Genomic DNA, 13,585 nt, shown 5'->3' on the forward strand with positions numbered 1-13,585 from the left:
CAAGCCTTCACCAATGAAATAGCCAACTTTAGGGAGCAGACATTTTGCTCCCTGCTCTATTGCATCCCCTCATCTATCTCATTTCCTGTGGCCAGGACCTTCATGACCTTATTAATCTAGAAAGGCTTCAGAAGAGATTTACCAGGATGTTGCCCGGAATGGAGAGTCTGAGTTATATAAAAAAAGGTTGGATAGGCTGGGACTCCTTTCACTGGAATGTAAGAGCTTGAGAGGTAACTTCTAGAGGTTTATAACATTATTAGGGGTACAGATAGCATTAATAGTAGGTGTCTTTTCCCTAGGATTGGAGGATTTCAAGACTTGGGGAATATTTTTAAGGTGAGAGGAGAGAGATTTAAAAATGACACAAGGTAAGTTTTCATGCAGTGGGTGGTTTGCACATGGAATGAACTTCCTGAGAAAGTAGCGGATGTGGTCACAGTTACAATATTAAAGGATGTTTAGATAAGTGCATGGATAGGAAAGGTTTGGACGGATATGGGCCAGGAACAGACAGGTGGAACTGGTTTATTTTGGGATTAGGTTCAGCATGTGCTGGTTGGAACGAAGGTCTGTTTCTGTGCTATATGTTTGCATGACTTCAAGAGACTTTGCACTCCTGCTATCCTGGTTTCCTCCCTTCTATCATTATCTGTTCCACCTCTACCTTGCCACTAATTTTCTCCAGTAGGACAGCCAGCTTAAATCTATTTTATTAGACTGTAATGATGACTCAACAACTCCATCAATGGTCTTCCTCAGTTCCTGATGATGCTGTACCTCTTGAGGAGAGGGGGAGGGCATCAGTTGTAGAAATTCTCTTTTTTGTTTGGTGTGAAAGCTTCCAGAGGCAACAAGACTACCACATCTAAAGCTAGGTGGCTATTACTCATGTTGCAAACTTCAACTTCGGATTACCCAACAGAGTTTTTGTGCAAGGCATTATTGTCAATCTCTTTGTGTAGGAGAAACATTGAATTCAGTTGATATGCTTCACAATTTTTATGTTTATATATCAAATATTTGGCTCCCACACCTCTTGCCTGGTGTGGAAGTAGACCTTGTTCCTTTTAGTAGGTTATATGTAGACTCAAATGTGGGTCTCAAGAAAAGTTTTGCAGTTGGTACAAATTTGGGCAAATTTAGCTGGTAGTGAGGAAGAAAGCCTTATACTGGAGGAAGCTGTAAATGGTCCAATTAGTTCATGGAAAATGGAATTCAATCTAGAAAAGTGTGGGGTAGTACATTTTGGGACATGCAATAAGATAAGCAAATATACAAAATACAGGAAGGTACCGAACTGTGGAGTTGGGGAAAGTGACATAGAGTCATACAACACAGAAATAGACTCTTTGGTCCAACCAGTTCATGCCAAACATAATCCCAAACTAAACTAGTCCCATCTGTCTGCTCCTGGCCCATTTCCCTTCAAGCCTTTCCTTTTCATGTACTTATCCAAATATTTTTTAAGTGTTGTAATTGTGCTCACAATCCACTGCTTCCTCAGGAAGTTCATTCCACACGCGGAACACACTCCTTTTAAAAATGTTGCCTCTTCTGGATTCTTGGTAATCCAAGATGGAGGATGGGAAAAAATTTCTGGCTGTAGCAGTTGCTCCCTTTTTGAGGTATTTTAGATGTTGGAGGTGATTTCCTCAAATTCCAGGAGCAGCAATTACTGTTTAATATGATGTTGCACTGTTTTGGCACTTCGGAGAAATAAAATTCAAAACAACAGCACTTTTAAAAGGGAGAGGAACAGACGAAGGAAGCACATGGTGAGGTCTGTGCAGGAGGGAGAGAAAAAGAAACCCACATTGTTAACTGACACAGCAGTGAACCTGCACGGCTACTGCCTTTACTGTTGAATTCATGTATCACTGGACATCGGAGTGTGTCTGGGAAAATTAACAAACAGTGAAATTCACAACTGATCTTGGAGGAACCTATTTGGGAGAGGGCACACAACAGAAATAGATAAGTGGATATTTTAAGCATGGCCTTACAGTAAGTCTGCAGTAGTGAATAGAGTGGGTTCTTTCTTGATTATATGTTTCATTGAGATATGTCTTTTGATTAAACTTAAAATATAAGCCGTAAGCATTACAGCCATATGTATTATAGATATAAAAGAGACCTAAGGGGCAACTTTTTCATGCAGAGGATGATACGTGTATGGAATGAGCTGCCAGAGGAAGTGGTGGAGGATGGTACAATTGCAACATTTAAGAGGCATTTGGATGGGTATATGAATGGGAAGGATTTGGAGGGACATGGGCCGGGTGCTGGCAGGTAGGACTAGATTGGGTTGGGATATCTGGTCGGCATGGACGGGTTGGACTGAAGGGTCTGTTTCCGTGCTGTACATCTCTATGAGTCTGTGGCTCATGTCTTTTTTAAATTGCCCTCCTTGCACCTTAAAATGTATTGCATGGCCTTGAAATCTCCCATCTGAGGGAAAACACACTTACCGTGAACCAAAGCTATACCCCTCATGATCGTGTAAATCTCTATAAAGTCACACCTCAATCTCATGCACTCCAGTGAAAAAAAGTCCCAGCCTATCCAGCCTCTCTTTATAACACCCTGGAATGGATGTGCAAAGGTCTTTTAATGTAGCAGCTTGGTTCAGAAGGCAAAGTTTTGTTTTTCATTATTAGCTGAGGCATAGATTGTGGTGTTAGGGATGGAAATGTACACAACAGTATTTGGACCCCGGTTTAAAATTGAGCTCTGGTAACCTTAGAAGAGAAAGATGTCATTGCATTGCACTGGAAAGAGTGCAGAGATTTATGAGGATGTTGCCAGGATAAGGAAACCCTAAAATAGACTGGAAAGGCTGGGGTTGTTGAACACCGCCCTCTGAAATGTCTCCAAGCCTATCCATCGTAGTGAAGTTCCCTGCATCCTCGTGAAAACTTTTCCAATGTTCCTAAAGTGTGCTGCCCCCAAACTCAGCGGGAATACTCAACACGCCTTTCGAGACCTTGGCAAAGAAGCCTCCACCTCAACATTCCCCTCAATGCCTTACAAGTCCCAATCTCACACACGGTGTAAACTTCTGAAAATCTGCCTGTCACTTTCCACCCTGCAACCGGCTCCAATGTCATCAGGCGCGTTTAAACTGTATAACCCACTTCTTAATATTTCATAAGTTCTTCATCTTTGGTTTGGTTTTCACCGGGGTGGAATTTCACCTTCAGCACCTGAAACGGCAAACAATGCAACGAATATTCAGAGCAAAAGTGGCTCCTTAGAACTCGCCTGGGGGCGGGGGCTTCAGACCCATCGGCCCTTATCTTCGGTACTGGCCACGCTAAAATGAAAAGGGGCAGGGGCGATGTGCAATCGCTAATCATTCAACCCACCACCCCACCATGTTATTTCTAAAAATATTTCTTCATGTATTAGCATAGCGCCGACAGGAATTCAAGGCGTGCGCGTTAATAAATCATCGAGATGCTAAAAATAGCGTGGGAAATCAAAGTATATCCCGAATGGCGCTCTGACAAATGACAATCTGTCACACATTCGCCCCACTGCTCAGTTTAAGGTGGGCTAGGTCTGAGCGACAGGAAGTGAATTTCTGGAGGGTCTGATCTGTATGCACTCAAAACACAAACTCTTGAAAACTTTCACACACACTCTTCATTCACCAGGGCAACACCGGATGGAGTATAGACTCAGCAGCTCGGCAGGACGGCGTGGAGCTGTAACCAGGGACACCTCAGGAATTGGTAGGGGGTGGAAAATATTCGCCTGAGAGGGCTTACTCCCCACACCTCGCTGGAGGATGGATGAGTGGTTCACCGTGCGGCCTTTCTGCTTAAAGCTGCTGAGTGTTTGTTTGCTGGTCAGGGCGGCTGGGGTGGCTGGCTGCTCCTCGGAATGCAGCTGCACCCAGTTCCTGACCAACTGCACAGGGAGTCACCTCCGGCAGCTCCCCGCTGGGATCCCGCTCAGCACCCAGCAGCTCATCCTGTCAGACAACAACATCTCCATCCTGCCCCCGCTCGCCCTCAACTACCTGGGCGGCCTGCTGTACCTGGACTTCAGCAACAACTCCCTCACTGAGATCTCGCACAGCTCCCTGCTCAACCTGAAGATCCTGGTCTACTTGGATCTCAGCCGCAACCAACTGCGGAGGATCACCCACCTCACCTTCAGGTCCCTGACCGGTATGGTGGTGCTGAAGGCCAGCCGCAACAAGGAGCTAGACTTCATTGACAACCGTGCGTTCTCCACAAACCAGAAACTGCAAGAGCTTGACATCAGCGGCAATGGGCTGACTTTCATTGATGCCAGCATGTTAGAAGCACTTCCCCACTTGCGCTCTGTGCGCCTGTCTGGGAATCCTTGGACCTGTAACTGCAGCACTCAGTACTTAAGCAGCTGGATGAGAAAAAACAGAAAGCTCATTCCAGGTAGAGTTCCAATTTATTGTCTGTTATTGTCAGCTAAGAGTCTATTCCAGTCTCAATCAGCTGCAGATTTCATTGAAATGTCAATGGCACTGGAAATCTGCCCCCCATTAAAATCTATTCAAGAGAGACATCACACACACACACACAAAACAACTTGAAAATTAGGAAGAGTGCAATAAAATTCAAATTGGCTCCTCACAACACTTTCTACTCTTGGGTGCCCAGCTGTGACATACAATTGCAGACCCACAACCCAAAAGTGGAATCATTTCAAACTGAAGCAAATGAAATAGAGTTGGTCTTTTCTCCATGTGTAAAGTCCCACTCTGAGATTCCTCAATCCAGTGCCAATGCTGTTGATACTGAGAAGGGGCAATGGGACATTGGGAATTGCTTGAACACTGCATAGATTCATTTCACTTGCACTCCAGCCTCATCGGACTTCAAAGTTACCCTCCACTTTACCCAGTGCATAAGCAAACTCCTACCCTGGATTTCAGTCTAATTTTGTATCTGAACTAACATCGGGACCATTTGAGGATGACTGTGTTCTGGACAGTTGTGAATGAAGTACGTTGTGAACGGGCGGGACGGGGGCTCGGTGGTTAGCACTGCTGTCTCACAGCGCCGGAGACCCGGGTTCAATTCCCCTCTCAGACAAGTGTCTGCGTGGAGTCTGCACATTCTCCCCGTGCCTGCGTGAGTTTACTCCAACAGTCCAAAAATGTCCCACTATGGTGTTAGGTGAAGTGGGGGGGGGGGGGGGGGGGAATGGGTTTGGGTTGCTCTTCGGAGGGTCGGTGTGGACTTGTTGGGCCGAAGGGCCTGTTTCTACATGTAAATAATCTAATCTAAGTGCTGTACACTGCTTGACTAAAAAAAATCACAGAAGATATGATCAACTAGAGGCATTAACATTTGCATGTTAAAATCAACTCCAAGTACTACTGGATCCAGAGACAAAATTCCAATGTATCAAATCACACCCTGTTAGATCTGCAGATCTGAATCCTCTCTTATTGTATAAAATCCCCAGTTTCCATGTGTAGATATATCTGGCGTGCAGGCAGTTTAAAGGAAGATTTAGATGCTACACGACTTCAAATGCATCCAGTTGGTCAGGAAAAGCAGAGTTTGATCTTATTCCAAATGCATTGAAAAAACCCTCCAAACATTCAATTCAGATCAATATAACCTAGTGTAAGTGCTTACCATTCAGACAGAAGTTCAACAAATGTACTATGAGTCCTTCACTGTCCTTGCCTGACAGTGAATTGTTGATCAGTATAATAATTATAGTACTAGATTAGAAACCCAAGAATTTGAAAGACTATAAATGGAAAAGTAGTAAAATTGGGTTGAAGTCAATAAATCTCTCAATCATTTAACATGTTCAGTACTTGGATCAGAATGTGTTTTAATTTTTAACATTGTTCTAATTAAATTGCAGTAGGTTGTGAGGGCATGGGAAAAATGAATTTAATAGTACAAAATATTACATATTGATCAAGTGTAATTTTCAACAAGAATGAATACTAATTTAGTTGCTTCATTCATGGAATGTGTGCATTGCTGGCTGGACCAGCATTTATTGCCCATCCCTAGTGGTTCTTAAGAAGGTGGTGGTGACTGTAGCTGCAGTCCATTTGCAGTAAGTAGATTAGATTTCTTCCAGTATGGAAACAGGCCCTTCAGCCCAACCAGTCCACACCGACCCTCTGAAGAGTAACCCACCCAGACCCATTTCCCTCTGACAATTGCACCTAATGCTACGGGCAATTTAGCATGGCCAGTTCACCTGACATGCACATCTTTGGACTGTGGGAGGAAACCGGAGCACCCGGAGGAAACCCACGCAGACACAGGGAGAATGTGTAAGCTCCACACAGACCGTCGCCCGAGGCTGGAATCAAACCTGGGACCCTGGTGCTGTGAGGCAGCAGTGCTAACCACTGAGCCACCGGGCAAGTAGATTCACACTGTTGCTAGGGTGGGGGGTTCTCTGAATGGAACACCCTTGGAAGTAGTTTTTTTTTTCTTCTTCTTATTTTTTTTTTCTTACCCCCACACTGCAGTAGTGCTTATTTTTTCCCAAGCACCCATGTTGTGTGTGTGCAGATGTAAGGCACAGTGAGAGACATAAGGTGTATGAATCTTTATTCATTTTCCACCACCAGGAAGATAGGAAAACACCAGAGTGGCCAGTGACAAGCAGTGCTCTTCACAAAGGGCAATGCTGTGTGATCAAACAGTGAAGGGGAGGGCAGGAATTAAATCAAAATAGAGTTGGAGGGGGAAATAATGCACTCCACTCCCTGTGGCACCCACCTCTCCCTGAACAACTCCAGAGTGTTGGTGGACACTGTGTGCTCCTTTTCCAAGGACACCCGGGCTCTAACGTAACCGCGGAAGAGGGGCAGGCAGTCGGCCCTAACGACCCCCTCCATGGCCCGCTGCCTGGACCTGTTTATGGGCAGTTTGGTCAGGCCCAGGAGCAGACCCACGAGGAGGTCTTCAGACCTGCCCTCCCTCCTCCGTACCGGGTGCCTGAAGATCAGGAGCGTGGGACTGAAGTGCAACCAAACGCAGAGGAGGAGGTTTTTAAGAAAAATCAAAAAGGGAGTGCAAACGCCCACACCCAATATACACATGGTCCACGGACTCCACAGCTACAGAACAAGCAGTTGGGCTGGGAGCCCATGAACCACCGCAATCTGCGGTTGCAGGGGACTGCTGCATGCAGCACCCGCCACCCCAGATCCCTGAGAGAAAGGGGGAGGACTCCCGCATAGAGAGCCCTCCACTGGGGATCCTCACTGCCCGGTGGCAAATGGGCACTTCAAGGCGTGTCCGGGCGGTGGATGAGGGAGAAGAGGTGGACGGTGTGCAGCAGCAGTCGATATAGGACCCGCCTTTTTATGTCCTTAAAAAGGGACAAAATTAAAATTCCGGAGGCGGCTCAGGTTGTGGGGCACAGGCTCCCGCGGGGAAGTTGTCATAGATAGATTCAGGCTTATTTTCACCTGATAGATTGCCTGATTGGATGGCATTGGGATTTGTGACATCTCCAACCTCCTTTAACTTTCTGACGTGCCAAGCAAATATAAGTATAGAAATTGGATATCCTGCATGATACAATAGGGATTCAGATTTGCCAAAACTACCCAGGTTTGCACATTTGATTAGTTTAAACTGCTATTGATTGCTCTTTTTCTTCACCTCACCAGATGCCGCTAATGTCACATGCACATTTCCAGAGTCTTTGCAAGGCGTCCTTGTCATGGAAGCTGCAGATAAACTTTACTCACTTTGCAGTAGAAAAAGGCAACTCAAATCAAGAGAAGTCCTTTATTTTTGTCTTATTGGCCCAGGATTATTTTCTGCAAGCATTGTTCTCAATTTCACTTGCAGTTTACTGATGGCTCACTTCAACAGATTCAAAAGGAAAGAGCTCAAGCGTTATCGTAAACTTCGTCGGGCCATCTCATTTAAATACTCAAAGCGGCCTAATGTGATGACTCAGGAACACATTGCCAAAGCTAATACAAATATAGGTGTTCATGCAGGAACAAAACACAGTGGATGACTTTATACCTGAATGTTTGCTGCTATGAAACAGTGATCCATATTGAATGGGTATTTAATAAACTGGCACAGAAGATGCTAATTGAAGTACTGCCTTAATATGAAAGCCATCAGCACTGTTATATTACAATTAACCTTCTTGACTGGATTGCAATTAATCATTTCTGAACTCAATTTTTGCAGCATTCAGAATCTCATACTTCATACAGATACATTTCTATTTATTTATTTGCTTCTGAATAGTATACAGATGGATTAAAGAAGGTTTCTGATTCACAGTGTGTTTGCAATCCAAACTGCTTATTCTGAAATATTATTTTATTTCTAAAATGCTGGATGAATGCAAAGAATTACAGCTAAAAATCTCAGAAATTTTACTGTTACATTGTGAATGACATGAAGAATAAGGAGAAAATTTTAAGCATTGAAAGAATTAAAAATAATTTTGGAGTCTATTCTCAACATGTGATGTGGTTCAGTATAGTTTCTTCTGAGTATGTTTTAGTGTTTTAAATTTGTCTATGTTTGACTTTCAGTAGGATGTTAAAAATGGAGTCCAGATGGATTGGTGCTTAATAGAATCATCGAGATATACAGTGTGGAAACAGACATTTGGTCCAACCATCCATGCCGACCAGATATCCCAACCCAATCTAGCCACACCTGCCAGCACCCGGCCCATATCCCTCCAAACCCTTCCTATTCATTTACCCATCCAAATGCCTCTTAAATGTTGTAACTGTACCAGCCTCCACCACATTCTCTGACAACTCATTCCACACACATACCACCCTCTGTGTGAAAGAGTTGCCCCTTAGGTGTCTTTCATATCTTTCCCCTCTCACCCTAAACCTCTAGTTCAGGACTCCCCAACTCCAGGGAAAAGACTTTGTCTATTTATCCTATCCATACCCCTCAGAATTTTGTAAACCTCTAAAAGATCACCTCTCAGCCTCCGACGCTCCAGGGAAAACAGCCCCAGCCTGTTCAGCCTCTCCCTGTAGCTCAGATCCTCCAGCCCTGGATACATCCTTGTAAATCTTTTCTGAACCCTTTCAAGTTTCACAACATCTTTCCGATGGGAAGGAGACCAGAATTGCATGCAATATTTCAACAGTGGCCTAACCAATGTCCTGTACAGCTGCAACATGACCTCCCAACTCCTGTACTCAATACTTTGACCACTAAAAGAAAGCATACCAAACACCTTCTTCATTATCCTATCTACCTGTGACTCCACCTTCAATGAGCTATGAACCTGCACTCCAAAGTCTCTTTGTTCAGCAACCCTCCCTAGGACCTTACCATTAAGTTATAAGTCCTGCTAAGATTTGCTTTCACAAAATGCAGCACCTCGCATTTATCTGAATTAAATTCCATCTGCCACTTCTCAGCCCATTGGCCCATCTGGTCCAGATCCTGTTGTAATCTGAGGTAACTCTATTTGCTGTCCACTACACCTCTAATTTTGGTGTCATCTGCAAACGTACTAACTATACCCCTTATGCTTGCATCCAAAGCATTTATGTAAATGACAAAACGTAGAGGACCCAGCACCGATCCTTGTGACACTCTGCTGGTCATAGGCCTCCAGTCTGAAAAACAACCCTCCACAACCACCCTCTGTCTTCTACATTTGAGCCAGTTCTGTATCCAAATGGCTAGTTCTCCCTGTATTCCATGAGATCTAACCTTGCTAATCAGTCTCCCATGGGGAACCTTGTCGAACACCTTACTGAAGTCCATATAGATCACATCTACTGCCCTGCCCTCGTCAATCTTCTTTGTTACTTCTTCAAAAAACTCAATCAAGTTTGTGAGACATGATTTCCCACGCACAAAGCCATGTTGACTATTCCAAGTTAGTCCTTGCATTTCCAAATACATGTACATCCTGTCCCTCAGGATTCTCTCCAACAACTTGCCCACCACTGAGGTCAGGCTCACTGGTCTATAGTTCCCTGGCTTGTCTTTACCGCCCTCCTTAAACTGTAGCATCACGTTTGCCAACCTCCAGTCTTCCGGCATCTCACCTGTGACTATCGATGATACAAACATCTCAGCAATAGGTCCAGCAATCACTTCTCTAGCTTCCCACAGAGTTCTTGGGTACACCTGATCAGGTCCTGGGGATTTATCCACCTTTAACCGTTTCAAGGCATCCAGCACTTCCTCCTCTGTAATCTGGACATTTTGCAAGATGTCACCATCTATTTCCCTACAGTCAATATCTGCCATATCCTTTTCCACAGTAAATACTGATGCAAAATATTCATTTAGGATCTCCCCCATTTTCTGTGGCTCCACACAAAGGCCGCCTTGCTGATCTTTGAGGGGCCCTATTCTCTCCCTAGTTACCCTTTTGTCCTTAATGTATTTGTAAAAACCCTTTGGATTCTCCTTAATTCTGTTTGCCAATGCTATCTCATGTCCCCATTTTGCCCTCCTGATTTCCCTCTTAAGGACACTCCTACTTCCTTTGTACTCTTCTAAGGATTGACTCGATCTATCCTGTCTGTACCTGACATATGCTTCTTTCTTTTTCTTAACCAAACCTTCAGTTTCTTTAGTCATCCAGCATTCCCTATACCTACCAGCCTTCCCTTTCATCCTGACAGGAATATACTTTCTCTGGAGTCTTGTTATCTCATTTCTGAAGGCTTCCCATTTTCCAGCCATCCCTTTACCTGCGAACATCTGCCTCCAATCAGCTTTCGAAAGTTCTTGCCTAATATCATCAAAATTGGCCTTTCTCCAATTTACAACTTCAACTTTTAGATCTAGTCTATCCTTTTCCATCACTATTTTAAAACGAATAGAATTATGGTCGCTGGCCATTAATGGGGCCATCCCAAAAATTCTGGCCTTGAATCCAGTCCATGTCCATGGGCAACCAATGGAATTTCCAGAGAATGCAGAATGGCAATATGGAGCTAACCATGGTTTGAATACGCATGAACACCTTTTGAATCAGAGTAGTTTAGGATATCTGGTCATCATGGACGAATTGGATCGAAGGGCCTCTTTCTGTGTTGTACATCTCTGTGACTTTAGTATGAAAGTGTCTGGTAAGGGAAAGATAAAAATAAAAGCGTGATTAGAAATTGCCTTCTAATAGTTGGGATTATTCCAAATTATTTGGACTGGGTAGAGAGCCTTAGCTACATGTGGGTTGTGTCATACTTAGTCAAGAGTGTGGTGCTGGAAAAGCACAGTAGGTCAGGCAGCATCTGAGGAGCAGGAGAATCGATGTTTCGGACATTAGCCCTTCATCATTCCTGATGCCCGAAATGCCGATTCTCCTGCTCCTCAGATGCTGCCTGACCTGCTTTGCTTTTCCAGCACCACACTCTCAACTCTCATCTCCAGCATCTGCGATCCTCATTTTCTCCCTGTGTCATACCTGGCTTGGGCTATGTATCATGCTAACACACGTGTCAAAGTGGACAGATGTTCCATATTCTATAACTGGCACCATTTACCTGAACAAACACAATACACATGGAAGCAAATGCAAGCCTCTGGGATGTTTAATGTCTGCTGCTGTAATGGAAAAAGTTGGAGCATTTTTTATAAAGCTTCTAACAATTCTAAAGGACAGCGGCAGAGGATAATCATTGTGAGATGCCTTGAAGCATTATGGTCAGAGAAAACATCTCACCATCTATCTTCTTTCTTTTGTCTTTGTATTGCTGAGTCTCTCTATCTCTCTCTCTTTCTCTCTCTCTCTCAAGCCTCACTTTTTTAATTCTCTTTTCCCTTCCCTTCCCGTTATCTTATGGCCCTCTTCAGCATATTTTCCTGACTTCTGCTTTCAGGTGTTAGGTAGGGAACAAGCCGTTGCTGTTGACAGTACAGACTCGATAAGCTGAAGGACTTCATGTGTCTGTTCGTTTCCATAAGTTGCAGGGTCAGTTTACTGGGGAGAGCTGAGGGGAAAACGTGACCCTGAGAGTGTCTCCTTTCCAAGTCAATATTTCATGTTGAGAATTGTTTGCAGCATCAGACTCCACATGACAGGAGGGACATTATGCCATTAGAGTGGCTACAATTCAGATCCACCTCATGCTGCCTGCTGTCAGAAGGTTAAAAAAAAGAAGAAACAACTACTATCTCAATTGGTATTCTTTTCATCAGCAGAGCACAGATTATGAGTCTATCTGGTAGGAAATGTTCAAAATAACAAACGGATTAAAGACAGGTAGAAACAAATAGTTTTCAGCAGTTAACAACTTTGGGATGAGAGGTACAATTTTAAAAGTGTTACAAAGCCATGCAAATATTAATTTTGTTAAAAAAAAAGGTTATGTGGACACATATAGTTATCTTAAACATTTAAACAAAGGGCACTTAGTCAAAGAAAAAGGTATCAGATACAACGGCAAAATGTTTCACCTGCAAGGAGCTGGGAGCTCAGGTGGAGTCTTTCAGTCTGAGGTGAGGTTACATTGCCCAGCTTGTGAGAAGAATAAAGCTCTTGCATTTTGGAACTCAGTGAGAAAGAACTTGGCCTGTTTGAAGAGCCCATTGCTCCCTCTCTTGATATTTGCAATGCTGTTCAGCATAGCGTGTGCTCTGAAAATCCACTAGAAATCATCTTGACCATTCATGGAGGGTTCCTGGAGAGGATTATGGATCTAACTGTCTGTCCCCAGCAACAGGAATTCAGCCAGCTACTACTCTTCCAGGAAGGACACCCAGCCCCAGTGGCTTTGTGCACAATACACCATTTGGGTCAATCCATCCTATTTCCACTCCCAAACTCTTCACTTGACTCAGAGGGGCTGTGTAATTAGAACTATAAATATGTTGAAGAAACGAACTCCTACTTTGAATGATGGGGAAGTGTCCATGCTGTTCCCCAATCCAACCCCCTCCCCCATTCTTGTTGCTAATTTTAAGTGCTGGGCTTTATTCAATGTCAATGTCAGGCAGTGAGAGCTTGGCAAATCAAGAGGATTCTGTACAGGTGGGTTGCATCAGCTGAATGGGAAGGAGGTAAGGGATGATGTGATACTGCCACTCATCAGCTCAATGCTAGGTATCGTTTTGGTCCTGATCAGTGAGGCAAATCCAGTGGCAATAGCTGATAAATCAAATTGAACATTGTGCAATCATGGTCAAACATCCCCACTTCTGACCCTATAATGCATGGAAGACCATTGATGAAGCAGCCTAGGGATTCTATCCTGAGAAATCCATGCAGCGACATCCTGGAGCTGGGATGACTGACCTCCAGCAACTATCTTTCTTTGTGCTGGGCACGACTCGAAACAGAGGAGATTCCCCCCATTGTTCCCACTGATTTCATTTACTGTACGGCTCTCTGATGCTGGGCTTGACCAAATGGGCTAGGAGCAGGCAGGTGGGACAGGTTTAGTTTGGGATTATATTCAGCATGGACTGGTTGGATCAGAGGATCTGCTTCCATTTATGACTCTGTAATTCTATGATTCCATGTGCCTTTAAGAGGGATTTGTTCTGTCCTGTTTTTTGTAAAAGTAGGTGGTATATACTGAGTTGAAAATGTGTTGCTGGTTAAAGCACAGTAGGTCAGGCAGCATCCAAGGAATAGG

General features: G+C 44.1%; 1 protein-coding gene across 1 annotated transcript; it reads left to right on the forward strand.

Annotated features, from left to right (window-relative positions):
- Window positions 1-3,793: 3,793 nt before the first annotated feature.
- On the forward strand, window positions 3,794-8,010 carry LOC132818492 (leucine-rich repeat-containing protein 52-like). Its single transcript, XM_060829551.1, has 2 exons — window positions 3,794-4,380; window positions 7,836-8,010. The coding sequence occupies exons 1-2, from the start codon at window positions 3,794-3,796 to the stop codon at window positions 8,008-8,010; spliced, it is 762 nt and encodes a 253-aa protein (XP_060685534.1).
- Window positions 8,011-13,585: the final 5,575 nt, after the last annotated feature.

The sequence above is a fragment of the Hemiscyllium ocellatum genome, chromosome 9 (genome assembly GCF_020745735.1).
Source record: "Hemiscyllium ocellatum isolate sHemOce1 chromosome 9, sHemOce1.pat.X.cur, whole genome shotgun sequence".
Taxonomy (NCBI): domain Eukaryota; kingdom Metazoa; phylum Chordata; class Chondrichthyes; order Orectolobiformes; family Hemiscylliidae; genus Hemiscyllium; species Hemiscyllium ocellatum.

Coding starts and splice junctions, on each gene's coding strand:
- LOC132818492 (XM_060829551.1), top strand. CDS start 3,794: ATGGATGAGTGGTTCACCGTGCGGCCTTTCTGCTTAAAGCTGCTGAGT. Junction 4,381..7,835: donor ACCTGTAACTGCAGCACTCA/GTACTTAAGCAG, acceptor TTTCACTTGCAG/TTTACTGATGGCTCACTTCA.